Genomic DNA, 14,743 nt, shown 5'->3' on the forward strand with positions numbered 1-14,743 from the left:
TACTAAGTGACAGGGACCCCAAGGCTACATTGTCAATGGCAAGATTTGTTTCAGTCCTTATATCCCTCCAACACTAGATATATGCTGCTCAAGATCAATGGATCAAGGAGCTTCTAAGGGATAAAAAAGGAAAGGAAAAAAAGGCGGGGAAAGGCAATGCATTCTCGGGTGAATGGGACAGAGCATCTAAGACAACTCCGCTTTTTTTGGGGGGGGGGGGCTGCCAAGTCACGGCTGACTTATGGGGAGCCGTGGGGTTTTCAGGGCAAAGAGGCGTCCACAGGCGGGTTTTGCCATTGCCTGGCTCTGTGCCGAGACCCTGGACTTCCTTGTTGGCCTCCCATCAAAATACCAACCAGGGCCGACCCTGCTTACTTTCCGAGCTCTGACGAGATGGGGGTAGCGTGGAACAAGGTTTGCATTCAGCAGCGTCCCCTATTTGTGGAGGTGTGACGTGGGCAGCTGTAAGGAGAACTTACACACCCACACCTCACACCCGTGTACGAGCAAAGGAACTCCGCGACACGTCACCCTTTTCAGAGGAGGCGGAAAGAAAGAGACGACGGCACGCAAGGCCGGCGATGAAAAGCTCCCTCGTCTCCTTCGAAAGCGTGGCTGTCTCCCGCTGTGGCGAAGTGGCGGGAGGGGCCGTTTAACCGACGTTACAGCCTCGCGCGACGCTCCAGTGCGCGCGCGCGCTGGCAGTCCGCCTACAGCCGCCCTCTAGCGCCACTTCCTTGGGGGGGGGGAAAGAGGCAGAGGCCCCTTGTGCGCCTGCGCGAAAGGGAGGGCGCGTCTGAGCCTCACACGCCGAGCCAGCGGGCGGCCGTCCGTCACCACCCTGCTCGGCGTGGCAAAGAGCGGCGCGGCGGGGGGGAGGCTCGGCTTCCCTTTGGGAAGCCTGGTGGGGCCGTTGACGTCGCGGCCGGGCAAAGCGTGGCAAGGCTCGGCGGAGGCGAGGGAGGATGGTGTTCGAGTCGGTGGTCGTGGACGTTCTGAACCGGTTCCTGGGAGACTACGTGGTGAATTTGGACAGCTCTCAGCTTTCTCTCGGCATCTGGGGAGGTAACGGCGCGCCAGGCAGGCTCGGTCGAACCCACTTCGCGGAAACCCCCCCCCCGCCGCTTTTTAGGAGGCGCTTGCCCGGCTCCTCCCTCTTCGCGTGTCACTGGCCCTCCGGCTGACTGGGAAAGAAGTGTCCGCGCGTGAGAGGGGAGCTGAGCAGAACAGCCCTTTGCGCTGGAGTATGAGGCGGGCCTCGGGACCTCCTGTCCTTCGCAGGCCGCTTTGCTTCCTTCGTGGGGCCCCTCTGCCCCAGTCCGCTCGCTGACTGGCTTTGGCACTTGGGTTTGCTCCTGCCTACGCCCGGCCTTGTCACGTGGGCAGCGCCTTGCATGCCTTGCCGTCTCACCTGCTCCCTCTCGGCTCCCTTTGGGAAGTTGCATGGGAAGGCAACTTGTAGGTCAAGTGGATGCATTTTCTTGGCCCAGCTCACTCGTTTCAATGCCCCCCCCCCCCGGTCCCAATCAGAAGTTTTATTATGCGTGTCTGTTTTTCTTTACTGGAGTGAAAATGCCCAAAATAAACTTCAGTGCTTTTGCCGTTGGGTCACTCGTTGATTCACTAACACGTCAACGCATATTTTGTCACCCATTTTGTGGAATCAACTCATTTGGTTGGTGAAAAACACATTTTTATATATATATATATAGAGAGAGAGAGAGAGAGAGAGAGCCCCAATCTTTTCCATTTGCAGTGCAGTCTTAAAAACACTTTCCTGGGAGCAAACCCCATCGAATAAACTTGAATAGGATTCTGAGTAGACCTGCTCAGAATATTGTCGAAGGCTTTCACGGTCAGAGTTCATTGGTTCGTGTAGGTTATCCGGCCTGTGTGACCGTGGTCTTGGTAGGAAAGAAAATACGTCAGGAAAGAAAATACCAAGACCACGGTCACACAGCCCAGATAACCTACAAGAACCAAAGACCTGCTCAGGATTGTTCTCTTAGTTATAAGTGTTATGTTATTGATTTTGTGCACAAATGTAGCTTTTATTATTTGGTTGTTGTGCAGTTGTTTGATAGAAACCAGAAGTGTAATTTTGTGCTCCAATTCTGTGCCATTTTCAGTTGGTTGAGAATGCCCCAAGTGAATGACAGGGTTTGGTTTTTACATTGGGCCTTTGCTTTACTTCACTTTGTTTTTTCTGGACGGAAAATTATTTATAGAAGGAATAGAAGGCTAGAGGCTCATGTTTGTGACTGGAGGATCCAAAATATCTGAAAGCCACTCTCTAGATTATTTTATCAAATACACTGTACAAGTCTGAATTGTGTAGCCATCAAAAATATCACCTTTGATGCAATTATAAATATATTTAAAAACTGGATGTACACTAGACAGAAGTAGAGGTATTCAGTCTACATGCCATTCAAAGAAATATGTGTGGCTGCTTCAGATGTTGTAGTTTTAGTGGTTGTGTGCGGCAGGTCTGAAATGCTTAAAAGCAGGCCAGTAAGCAGTAGAGCATATCACAGGATTTCTTCGTTCTCGCTCTCTCTAGATTTCCTTGCTTTATGTTTTTCACATGTAATTTGTTTTCTTTAAAAATACAATCTAGCACAGCTCTAGAAATTAATCCAGTTTAAAGAGTCAGCAAATTCTAGAGGCTGCACTGTTGTGAAACAACTGCCTACATTAACAATACAGTCCTAAACAGTTACACCCTTGGAAGTCAAAGGAATTAGAAGGGTGTAACTCTGTTTAGGACTGCACTGTTAATGTGTAAACCTAAATCAAATATTTACATCAGCTTGAAATATAAGTAGACTGATCCTGAGTATGTAGTTTGTATCAAATGGATTTCCACAGACTTTGTTAGATAGTTGTGTGTGTTCATCAGACTTTTCCGGTTCATCAGACTTGGTCCTTTTTTCTGACATATAGCGTTATTCCACTTCTAATATGTCTGAGTGTGTGCCCCCAGGTAGCTTCCAACTTATGGTGACTCTATGAATTAATGACCTCCAGAACGTCCTGTTGTTAATAGCCTTGCTCAGTTCTTGCAAACTGAGGGTTGTGGCTTCCTTGATTGAGTCAATCCATCTCATGTTGGGTCTTCCTCTCTTCCTGCTGCCTTCAACTTTTCCTAACTTTTCACATCCAGGGTGTCACACTTACACTCAGTGGTGCCTCGGGGGCAGGGGCACCATCACGTGGTGTTCCCCTTTTTGCCCACCCTCATCATCAGCTTCTGTGGACCCTTTATTTACTCTTTGATACACAGCTATTGAGTGCTATTCCTTTATTGTGAGTCCACAGTCCTGTCCTTAGGTTTGGAGCCTGCTTGTCGTCCTGCCTCACCTAGGGAGCAGCTTTGCCTGGTGCTGCTTTCTGCTGCCTGGTCCCCCTTTGCTTCCAGTCCCAGAGCCTTTTCCTTCTTAGAATAATAGAATCATAGAGTTAGAAGGGACCACCAGGGTCATCTAGTCCAACCCCCTTTGAGAGCTGTATCTGTTCCTTCCTTCAGTGAGCCACCTGTGGGTAAATCTTCCTTTGGTAGTGTCTTTCCCTTGCAGTCCTTCCTCCCCTTCCCCAGCTGGTTGCAGCCTGGGGGAGGGGAAGCTGCCCTGCCCCGGCTGCTTTTAAATGCAGCTGGGCTGGTGGTGGCACAGGGCTCATGTGTGGCGCTCATGGCCCTCCTTCCTCATTCAGGGTTTGCCACATCTCTTTAATTTTCCTGTCCTACCATGTTTCTGAAATAACCACTGTATTTATGTTATCATTTAACACCAAGAACTCTTGTTTCCCATCTTCGCTCAAGGGCTTCTATTATTTCCGTATAAAAACATATTTGGTTTCCTTCTCCAAGCACGTTCTGTATACTTATCTACCTTATGGCCCTTTGTCTCTAAGCCCTTTAAGCTGTTTTTTTCCTGACACTCTCTCACTATTGAATTCTAGCCTTTTCTCACCTAGCTTACCAGACTAGTTAACTCATTATCCCTTGCTGATGAGTAATCCCAGATTGGATGCTGTCCAGTTGCTGTCAGATTCCCCCCCCCCCCAGCAGTTAGTTTAAAAGCTGCTGTGCAACCTTTTTGATATAAAATGTTAGCAGTCCGATTCTGTTTCAGCTGAAATGGGAGCCCATCTCTGAGACTGGATTGGTTTACCTCAAAATGTTCCCCAGTGCCTAACAAATCTAAACCATCACTTCATTGGAAACCCTTCATTCCCATCTGACCAGCTTGTCCTTCACATGGAACAGGCAACGTTTCTGAATACTACCTTGGAAGCTTTGCATTTTAACCTCCTGCTTAGCATTGTATTTTTTTCCCATCCAGGGCCACATGACTATATTTTCAGTGTTGGTGATGCTGACATGCACTACAACCACCAACTTCTTTGCTACCAATATCCTCTGTAGATAGCACATAATGTCTGTAACCTTCACCAAAGCAGGCAAGTTGCCGTGCTGTCAAAATACACTTCACCTCGCTGGTAATGTATAAAGCCTGAGCTCTGCTGTTCACATTCTATCCCTCATGATAGCAATATATTGACTCAGTGACTAAGAGCACCTTCATTCAACATAGATATTGTTGTAGAGTGGGAGACATGAACAAAAGTAATAACCAGAGGTTAAAATAATAGAGCCACTCTGACATTTCAGGGTGTTTTTTACCTTTTGCATTTTTTCATTTTGCAGTAAAAAAGGTTATTAATATGCTATAGCATATACATAGGCATAGACACTATATTTTCTGTTTTTATTTTATTTCCACTTTCCTTGTTTGCTTGCTCTTTCTTGTTCTGAGATGACACTCCTTCACAGCTTTTCCTAGAGAGTATGTTTATTGTAAATTAAGGTTGCTTTAAAAAAATTTAATTGGTTGTGAGCTGCTCTGAGCATGACCTAGTCAGGAAGAGTGGCCTAAAAATCCCAAGACCTGTTTTATGGCAGAAACTGTATCCTTCCTTCTAGAATTTCTGCTAGTTAAGGTTTATTTGGACTATGGCTTTTGCTGCTGTTGAATTTTCAGGCATCCTCATTGTTTTCCTGGTGTCCTGGATGCAGCTTACCTGTATAAGCTATTGCATGGGTATATCAATGGTGGGCAGGAGTTACAGGACAACCACAAGTATGACTGTCAGAGAGCCCCATCATAAGACTCTGACAACCTTGTTGTCCTAGCACTGTTAGGTGGTATCATGTATGCACTCAACAGAGGAAAATATGTCAACAAAAGAGTTTATACCATGTTGTAGGGAGAATAGCAATTGTATCAGAGCTGATAGCAAAGCTACCAGTCACACAGCAGTGTGCTGACATTGCCCCATGACAATCTAATACAGGGTCCTCAAACTACGGCCCGCGGGCCGGATCCGGCCTGTCAGGTTCCTGAACCCGGCCCCTTTAAAAAATTGGAGCCGCAAGTTTGTTTCTGGGGAGGAGGGGGGTAAAAAAGGGGGAGAAAAGCCCCCTCCGCTGTCTCAAAGCTCCCTCCCGCCCCCATCCGAGGCGGCGATCCGCCAGCCGCTGGCCCCAAACGACCCTCCAGCCCCCCGACCCCCCCAAAACTGACCTCGGGCTGGGGCGCGCGGCAGGGCGAAGTCAGCGGCTGCGGGGGCCGACGTCCATCCCGGCCGCCTGGGGAGCCGCCTCCTCTCTGTCCATGTTCGCCGAAGGAGGGAGGGGAGGAAGGGGAAGGGAGGGGAGGCGAGCCCGGTAAGGGCGCTCGCTGCCTGGCTGGCAGTCGGACCCAGGCGTGCCGGGGCGGGTGGGCTTGCGGAGGGAAGCGCTCAGCCGCGCTCCGCCTGCAAAGGCAGGCAGGTGGCTGGCTGGTGGCCGGGGCTCGGGCGGCCGCTCTTCCCGTGTCCTTCTCCACCTCCTGCCCACCCGCTCCGGCGTCGCGACTGCAGCCACGCTGCGCTCCAGCCCAGACTGAGGGTGGTTCAGGGCTGAGCTAATGCGGGCGGGCTGCTCGCTCCTCCTCAGGACCCCCTTCCTCGCTCGCTTACTCGCTCGCTCCCTGCCTGTTTGTTGGTGCGTCTGCCTCAGCTCTTGAAGCGCGGCCAAGAATGTGACCAACTTCCCAGGCTGGGCTCTTCCAGGAACAGGCACCGCCTCCCCCCGGCTCGGCTCCCAGCCCTTCTGCAAAAGGTGAGCGAAGGCGCATGGGGCAGGCCTCGGCTGCGGAGGAGGAGGGGGGCCGGGTGGGGTTAGAGGGTCGGGTTCGCCGGCCTGGAGGCGGAGGAGAAGGCTGGGAGGGGCCGGGCTGTGCGCGCTCTCGCCACTCGCAGGGATTTTCTTTCTTTCTTTCTTTCTTTCTTTCTTTCTTTCTTTCTTTCTTTCTTTCTTTCTTTCTTTCTTTCTTTCTTTCTTTCTTTCTTTCTTTCTTTCTTTCTTTCTTTCTTTCTCCACCCAGGCAAAGTGTCCCATTCCCATCCTGGGTCTGTGCGTGCTCACATGCGAATTTGCATGCATGTTTTTGGGGAGGGGGCGTGGCTCAGTGGCAGAGCCTCCGGCCCCAACAGTATTTGAGCGACAGTGAACTGGCCCCCTGTTTAAAAAGTTTGAGGACCCCTGGTCTAATAAAAGCAGCCAACTAGTGTATGCTAATGTGGCAGTGTGCCTGCTGACCTCATGCTGCTGCCCACATGCAGAACACAAAAAAAGGGAAGGAACAAAGAGAACATCGTCCCTTTCACTGGCAGGAGAACTGGGAAGAGTCCTGGAGTGAACATGCTCTATAGAACTCAACACTTCAAATCGCCTCCTGCATCCATGTTCCCTTTTCCCCAAGCACAAAAATAGAAGAAGAAAAGTTGTTTTTTATACCCTGCTTTTCTCTACCGAAAGGAGTCTTAAAGCAGCTTACAGATTCATTCATTCCCTCCCTCCCCCCTCACAACAGGCACCTTGTGAGGGAGGTGGGGCTGAGAGAGTCCAGAAAGAACTGTGACTAGCCCAAGGTCACCACACAGGCTGCATATGGAGAAGTGGGGAATCAAAACCGGTTCTCCAGATTAGAGTCTGCCACTCGTCACCACTATACCATGCTGGCTAGGAAAGAAACATGGCATCTCCAGCCACTGCACTCTTACACTTCAGCAGCTCACTCAACAGAGGCAACTGTGACAGAATGTCCAAGACTTCTGCGAATGATACAGGCAGGAATACCAGTCTTTTATTGAAAAGCATCAGGAATGTGGAGATAAAGTCCAGTGAATGAGGAAGTCAACTCTGTTAGTCCATCAAGCTGGACAAACAAACTTCCAGACAATAAATAGGCCTGTCGTACTCATTGCATGCCCATGCTTGGGACAACTGTGCTAGTTGTACTGCTGATAAACAGCTTTTACGGCAATACAGGAGTTAGGCTAGAGTTGGCAACCCTACAGCAGGGCAGCCAAAAGCATACTGGTCACCACAGCTGTTTCCTATGTCAGAGGCTTGGCAGACAGTGTCAGTGGCCTTTCCACGTGTGGGATGGCTGCCCAGTGAGACAAGGACAGTAATGAGTAATGGTGCACAGTAGTAGCTAATTGCAAATGGGCCCCACAATTATGGACCCACTACTTTCTGTAAAAAACCATGATTTAAATCAAGTCTTACTGACTAGTGATTTAAATCGCGATTTAAATCGATTTGATTTAAATGAAACCCACCTGTAATAGGCAGAAGAGTGCAAGCCTATTTCAGAAATAAAATTGAATTTTTTTTTTCTCTCATAACTCATGAGCTGTTGTGTCAGTGTTTGTATATATGGGATGGGCTCTTGTCTGTCTTGCAAGTTTGTACCAGGGCCTCAGAAATTATGCTTGGTCAAGCTGCCAGTGATAATATCAAATGGAGTAAAATTTGAGTTCAAAAGGAAAGATCCATGCAAAAAGTCCTGATATACATTTCTGGAACAAAGTGTAGTTGACTCTGGGAAATCTTTGACATGATGCAAGTTCCTATTCCAGACCATTGCAAATAATACACAATGCAGGAAGAATATTTCTTTGAAATTTGTGAATTAAAATTGTTATAATTGCAACTTTAAATATCTTTTTTCACAACAGGAGCTGTAGCACTTAAGAATCTTGAAATAAAGGAAAATGCACTGGTAAGTTCAAAATAAGCAAAATAAAATATAAATATTGTTAGGATTTATTTGTTTAACTTATCTATAGCTGCCTTTCTCATTGAAACACAAAGCTGATTAGAGTATAAAAAGAAGGAAAAAACGTAATAAAGTATAGGACATTGAATGAACAGTGCAATAGAACTAGGTATACAAAATTAAAAGACAATGTGAACAGCAAACTGCTGAGGCTGGCATAGTGCAAGTAATGTGGAGTGTAGGATTACAAAGGTACAAGGCAATGCAGTATGAACTCCAGAGTAAAAGAACTTACCCAGTAAAACTGTCCTGAAGCACTTCATTGTACATATAATTCAGCATTTTGTAAACTTTTTTAGTTTGCCTCCCTTCAAACAAGTCAAGGAACACAATAAATAAAATATAATCTATAAAGGGATTCTTAAACTGTGTGCTTCAGGGGGGTCCATGATCAGGGCACAAAACCAGGTCTCTATGTGACAACCCTAGACTTTTTTTGGTGGTCTCCCATCCAAGTACTAACCTGGGCTGACCCTGCTTAGCTTCCAAGATCTGACAAGATTAGGCTAGTCTGTGCTATTTCAGACTAGTTATTATAAAATTGTTTAATATTCGTTGATGTTCAGTGCTAGGTAGGCAAGGAAATAGCATGTATTTGCACACATGAAATCAAAGCTGGTGTTTGACCAGTAACTGATCTGGCAGATCCACAGATTGTTCTTGGGAGGGAGTCCATGACCCAACAAAGGTTAAGAACCACAGGTATAGGTAAAATGTGCACCACAAGAAATTAGAATTTAAGAATGAAATAGTGCAACCTTGAATTATAGCGGTCCTTTTACAATTTATTGTACGTACCAAAACAAATTCATACCTTGTTTTAGCAGGAGCAAAAGCAAAACATACTTCTATGAGGAAGTGGAAACATCTTTCCTTTCAAGGCATCAATAAATTTGATGGCTGGTTATTAGTCTAGTACAGAACTGGCCTCAGGAGGATCCCTGCCTACAGGCCTTCCACTGTGGCAGTAGGATTGGGCCCCAGAGAAACCGATTCCTCCTCCTTTGGTCCTCCTTCCCTTTGTGCATGCTCCACTATGACTTTTCCCCCTTGCCTACCTCTGACAAGGCCCACTTGTCAGAGGTAGGCACTCACACAGTTGCCCACTTGTGTGAGTAGCAGTATCAACTAGAAACATGTACAGTCAACCAAAGGGAGGAAGCAGCAACTCTTAGACACCATTGCCACTTGTTCATTCAGATGGGCGAGTGTTGACACAGCAATGGCTACAGCAGCTTCTGGTACTTGCTGTCATGTACCTGTCATCTGTGACTGAAACAGCAGCAGCACTGGGTTCCATGAAAGGACTGGGCCCTTTTCTTTGCCTTGGTGAATGCTCCACTGCCGGTAGCAGCTGCTAGTATCTTCTTCTCTTCTTTCCTCTGCTTCTCAGTTACACAACATGAGAGAAGTTAGAGGCTTGCTCATTCACCTTGCCTATCTTAGCATGCAGCTGGCACCCAGAAGTAGAGACATAAGCAAGCAAACGACTGCTGTGGCTGTTTTAGCAGTGGTCAGAGCCGCATTCCAACTGGAGTGATTGATGGCAAGAGATACTGCCTCCCTATGCAGAAGGGGGAACATGGGGGTAGGTAATTACCTGGCAAGGAAGCCCACTATACAGAACCTTACCACTACCACCATCATCTCATTAAAAAAAACAAAGTAGAATTGCTCTGTTCTGTAGCAATCTGTTCATTAATAGGAGTGCTGACGGATAGCATGAAACATCTATCTCAAGTCTCTGCTCAAGTGGCTTCCTCTTAGGCTTGGTTCAGAAGAATGAGGTGGTGGAATTGTGAGCTGATAGAAAGGCTGTACCACTTCAGACTGCAGGCAAGGAGAATCATATTTTTAATGCTCCCCCATGTAAAAGTTCCCACAGCAATGGGAGATATTCTAGCCTAATTCTTGACATTTAATTCCAGTTTTCACTTATAGAAAATCATTACTATAGAGGAATTTTGAAAAATGTAATTCCTGTCCTGTAGTCTTAAATGATAGAGTTGTTCTGCCACCTTGTTCTGCCACGTCTAGACCAAGTCTTATACATATCTTAAAGCCTTTCAGTTTGTACTGTTTCAAATTAAATATATATGAATTTTGCCCTAAATTAACATCCCAAAGGTTAGTTGGTAGCCTTCACGTGAGATGCTACAAGCGAGCAGATTACAATTTTGATTATGCTACACTTATCACATCTTGGTGCATTCTAATCATCAATATATATAATTGGTTCTTGTAGGTTATCCGGGCTGTGTGACCGTGGTCTTGGTATTTTCTTTCCTGACGTTTCGCCAGCAGCTGTGGCAGGCATCTTCAGAGGAGTAACACTGAAGGACAGTGTGTGACTCCTCTGAAGATGCCTGCCACAGCTGCTGGCGAAACGTCAGGAAAGAAAATACCAAGACCACGGTCACACAGCCCGGATAACCTACAAGAACCAATGAACCCTGACCGTGAAAGCCTTCGACAATAATATATATAATTCTCAAAGTGGCCATATATGAGGATACTTAAATTCAGAAATTGGAAGCATTAACAGACAACACAGATCTTTCTACATACCTGAAAAAAGCCCCAGGTTGCAGAAAAATCTGAAATAAAAACACCCCACAAACACTTGTGGGGGGGGGAGGTTAAAAGACTCAATATAACAGAAACAGTGCCTGTAGCTTTAAGAAATAAATGTCTTCTGTGGCCATTGCTAGACAACCACAACAGTATTGCCCGTTAAAGCCTGGATTTCTTTCAGTAAAATGCAGAGGGAGTGGTCAAGGCCCTTTCTGGGGCTGCCTTGGCTTTTGAGAGAGGACTCATTGGACCCAGCCTACCAGCACCCACTAGGCAATTTGCTGCTATGCAACTTGCATGACTCAACCAGGTCAGGCTGTTTGCTACTGTTCAACAGCAGCTGCCACAGGAAAGCCAGAGTTGTGTAGTAGTTACAGTTTCCAGACTATGATCTGGGAGACAGCTTCAGATCCTAACTCTGCATGGAATCTTTCTGGGCCTTGGGCCAGTCACATACTCTCAGCCTAACCTACTAGCTAATAGGGTTGTGAAGATAAAATGGATGAGCATGATGTAAGCTGCTTTGAGTCCACATTGTGGAGAAAGGCAGGGTATAAATGTAGTAATTAAATATTAAACATAGCTGAAGATGGGGGGCAGATAAAATGTGGGTAGGGTAATAGAAGAAGACAGGAAAAGTTGAGGATATGGGGGCTTCCAGGAGGAGTAAAAGAAGAAATACAGGTTGAGTATCCCTTATCCATACTGCTTGGGACCAGAAGTGGTCTGTATTTCGGATCTTTCCGTATTTTGGAATTTTTGCATATACATAATGAGATACCTTGGGGATGGGGACCCAAGTCTGAGTACGAAATTCATTTACATTTTATATATGTTTTATATATACTTTATACACATAGCATGAATGTAATTTTAAACGATATTTTTAATAATTTTGTGTACATTGAACCATCAGTGGCACTGCTGAGGGCCTGTGAATAATGCCTGCACGCTGGCTCAAAATATCTGGTTTTCGGATCAGTCCAGATATCGGCTGTCCGGATAAAGGATACTCAACCTGTAGTGTGGGAAATGGGATATAGAGCAAAGTAAGCTGCCCCTCACAAGTTCCTCACTGCACAACTGGGCCTAGAGGCTAGCACTGTGTAACTTGGCCAGACTTTTCCCAGGGAGAGGCTGCCAGTGGTAAGGAAGGAGGGAAAACTGAAGGCAGGGGGCAGATACAGGTAGATTGTGCTGGTGAGTGGGAAGATAAGAAGGAAGCAGGAATAAGCATTCAAGACTTCATGCGGATTGCAAAAGGAGGACCATGCTGCCCATGTACAATAAATTAGAAATTTTATTTCCCTAACTCTAAATCTACATTATTGATACAGATGTTAAAAAGAAAAGGAGCTAAAACACAGCCTTGCCTTACACTATGTGTGTAGGCATCAAGTCAGTTAAATGACCTTTAAAACTGGATTCTTCCATCAATAGTGGAGTGGAGCACCTGTACTAACTAAAGTTTCCTGTCAGTATAAGTTCTGGAGAACTTCTCCCATAATTCATTGGTAACTATCAAATCCACAAATATTTGAAAAAATGTATAAAAGCTAACCATAATAGACATTCAGTATATCCTGAATATTTTTGAAAATGGGAATCAAAGCCATGAAATATAGAATTGAGTGCTTGTTGCAGAAAAAAGCTATTTTGCTCTTTCTAGTCCTTGGGGCATCTTTGTTCCCTGTACATTGGCGAGAACCTCTACCACCTGTTGTATGGAATGGCCCTTCTGAGATTATCAGGAATGCCTTTGAGGCCTGCAGAAATCTCTGTGAAACTGAGCTATGAAGGAGGGCTTTAAAATAATAATAATAATAATAATAATAATAATTTATTAAAAGAAAAAGTAACACAACATGCATACAATGTATCAAGCCTTCCAAAGAGGGCTGTATATTTCAAGCCTTTATAACGGCTGAGCTATTACATTTTTTTCTTGAAAGACAAAATTATAGATAAATGCATTTGCTTTGAATCTAAACCTATCATTCTTGGTTACATATTTGCATGGCTTAGCAAATCTTTGATTATCATTTTATAACCATTTACCGTACATTTAGTATTAGTCAAATTATTGTTCATTTTTCCTGCATCTTAAAAACCCACTATACTCTACCCTACGTTATTGTTATCTATTCTGTCAATAGCTATTGTTCACATTCGAATGTGAAGGAGGGCTTTTTGAGTACGGACAGGACAACAATGATTATTTTCTGGCTTTTATTGTTATGATTGTTTTAAATGTTATTTATTTATTTATTTAGATTTTTATCCCGGCCTCAATCTTTGGCCAAGGCTGGGTCTGCTGTGGGTCTTATTTGGGAGAAAGCCAACTATAATAATTGTAAATAAATGAACAAAATACCTACTTTAGAAGTTAAAGTTTCGCAATTGTACTAAACAAACTAGAACCTATCATTATCTGGATCAAATATTTCCACTGTGGGTTTCTCATCACCCCCAGTGTGTGTTCTAAGTGTACATGATATATTTAAACGGAGCTTATTAGATTTTTTTTAAAACTTTAGAATAGAAGACTGATACTTTCTGGACATTTTTTATTATTATATGAAACTTATTGAATTAAAATGCATGGTAAACTTTAATTTGTGCACAAATGCTTCCAGATGAAAGTGCAGTTTCAATTTAAGAGTACATGTCAACAAGTAATTCAGACTATAATAGTAGCAGTTTTGTTGCAATCTAAGCCCTAATCATGGCAATATTGAAAAACATTGTCTTCAACAGGCAATTCCATCTCTTGACCACACAGAGAGGCCCGTAAACTAATCAGTATTCTTTGATTTGTGATGAGTCCCTATTTCGAGTTTATGTTGTATGGTGGACTTAGAACTTAGAATTGCTTCTGGGCATACATTTTTGAAACATTCTCTACCATCCAAAGTAGCATATAACTCCCCTCCCCTTAAGGAGCTCATTTCTTTAAGAAAACTAAGAAAATAGATCAATCCTTTAGTTGAAACAAAGATGTTATTTAAAATGTATTTCTAAGGATTCTGAAGTGCTCTGCTTCTGAAATTATTCTCTTTCACTGCATCCCATAGCAAGGTTTGCAAAGTCTGCTGTGAGCAATGAAGTGTACATTATTCTCATGTGGCAGTAAGCCCCAATCTCCAACAGACATTATGATGTGATGCTACGTGCACGTATAGAGCTCTCAGCATTACAACCCAAGTCCAAAGCAACCAGTATCAGAAATGTGTAACTTGCTCCTCTTAACTGTGTAGTATGAATTTCTTCTTTATACAGTATTAGAAAATTGTCCTTTCATGCTAAAATTAATAAGAATTAAGACATTTGTGCACATGTAAACCTTTTTACTGAAATTAAATCACTAATTTATTGCTGAAATAACATTGAAAAAACATTTTCTTTACAGTATCAGTTTGATGTACCATTCAAAGTTAAAGCTGGTCACATTGGTAAGTTTTTGAAAACAATCTTTTGCTACAACCTTTCCCCTGTATTCATATTCTTTTAAAATACTGTTCTAAATGCTTGGAGCTGGGTTGGTTCTGGTTTCTTCTAGGTTTAGAATTCCATTTGATTGTTTTTTTGGAGGCTGTATAGTAAATTCTGTTTTTTTGCAAGCAGCTTTGAAGGTGTTCTAAAAACCTAATTAGGATTTCAACATTTAGTTGATTAATCAGTTACATATTTTGGTTAAAAATGACTCCTAATGTATAGCATGGCAGCAGAAAAGGATTGCTTTTAATGCAAATAGATAAACTGTAGATGGCAGAAGTTGTTTTATAAGAGGCATTTTCCCATGGGAGGAAACATATCTTCTAAGATTACACCTGTTACAACATATGTAGGCGTTATCTAAAATTAGTGTGCTTTTTATTTAGAATTATTGTTTCTTGCAATAATTTATGCAGACTTAATCAAAATAAAACCCATACAATTTCTTTAATTGGCTGACTACCTATAATCATCTCTGCTTCTAATTAATTGGCTGATCT

General features: G+C 44.1%; 1 protein-coding gene across 1 annotated transcript in view; it reads left to right on the plus strand.

Moving 5' to 3' along the window:
* Positions 1 to 964: 964 nt before the first annotated feature.
* VPS13A (vacuolar protein sorting 13 homolog A) overlaps positions 965 to 14,743 on the plus strand; it is a 173,272-nt gene continuing 159,493 nt past the window's right edge. Inside the window, exons 1-3 of the mRNA XM_056849248.1 lie at positions 965 to 1,065; positions 8,074 to 8,117; positions 14,158 to 14,200. Coding sequence (XP_056705226.1) covers positions 966 to 1,065; positions 8,074 to 8,117; positions 14,158 to 14,200 — 187 coding nt within the window. The 5' untranslated portion in view covers position 965. The remainder of the gene's footprint in view (positions 1,066 to 8,073; positions 8,118 to 14,157; positions 14,201 to 14,743) is intronic.

The sequence above is a fragment of the Euleptes europaea genome, chromosome 4, assembly GCF_029931775.1.
Source record: "Euleptes europaea isolate rEulEur1 chromosome 4, rEulEur1.hap1, whole genome shotgun sequence".
Taxonomy (NCBI): Eukaryota; Metazoa; Chordata; class Lepidosauria; order Squamata; family Sphaerodactylidae; genus Euleptes; species Euleptes europaea.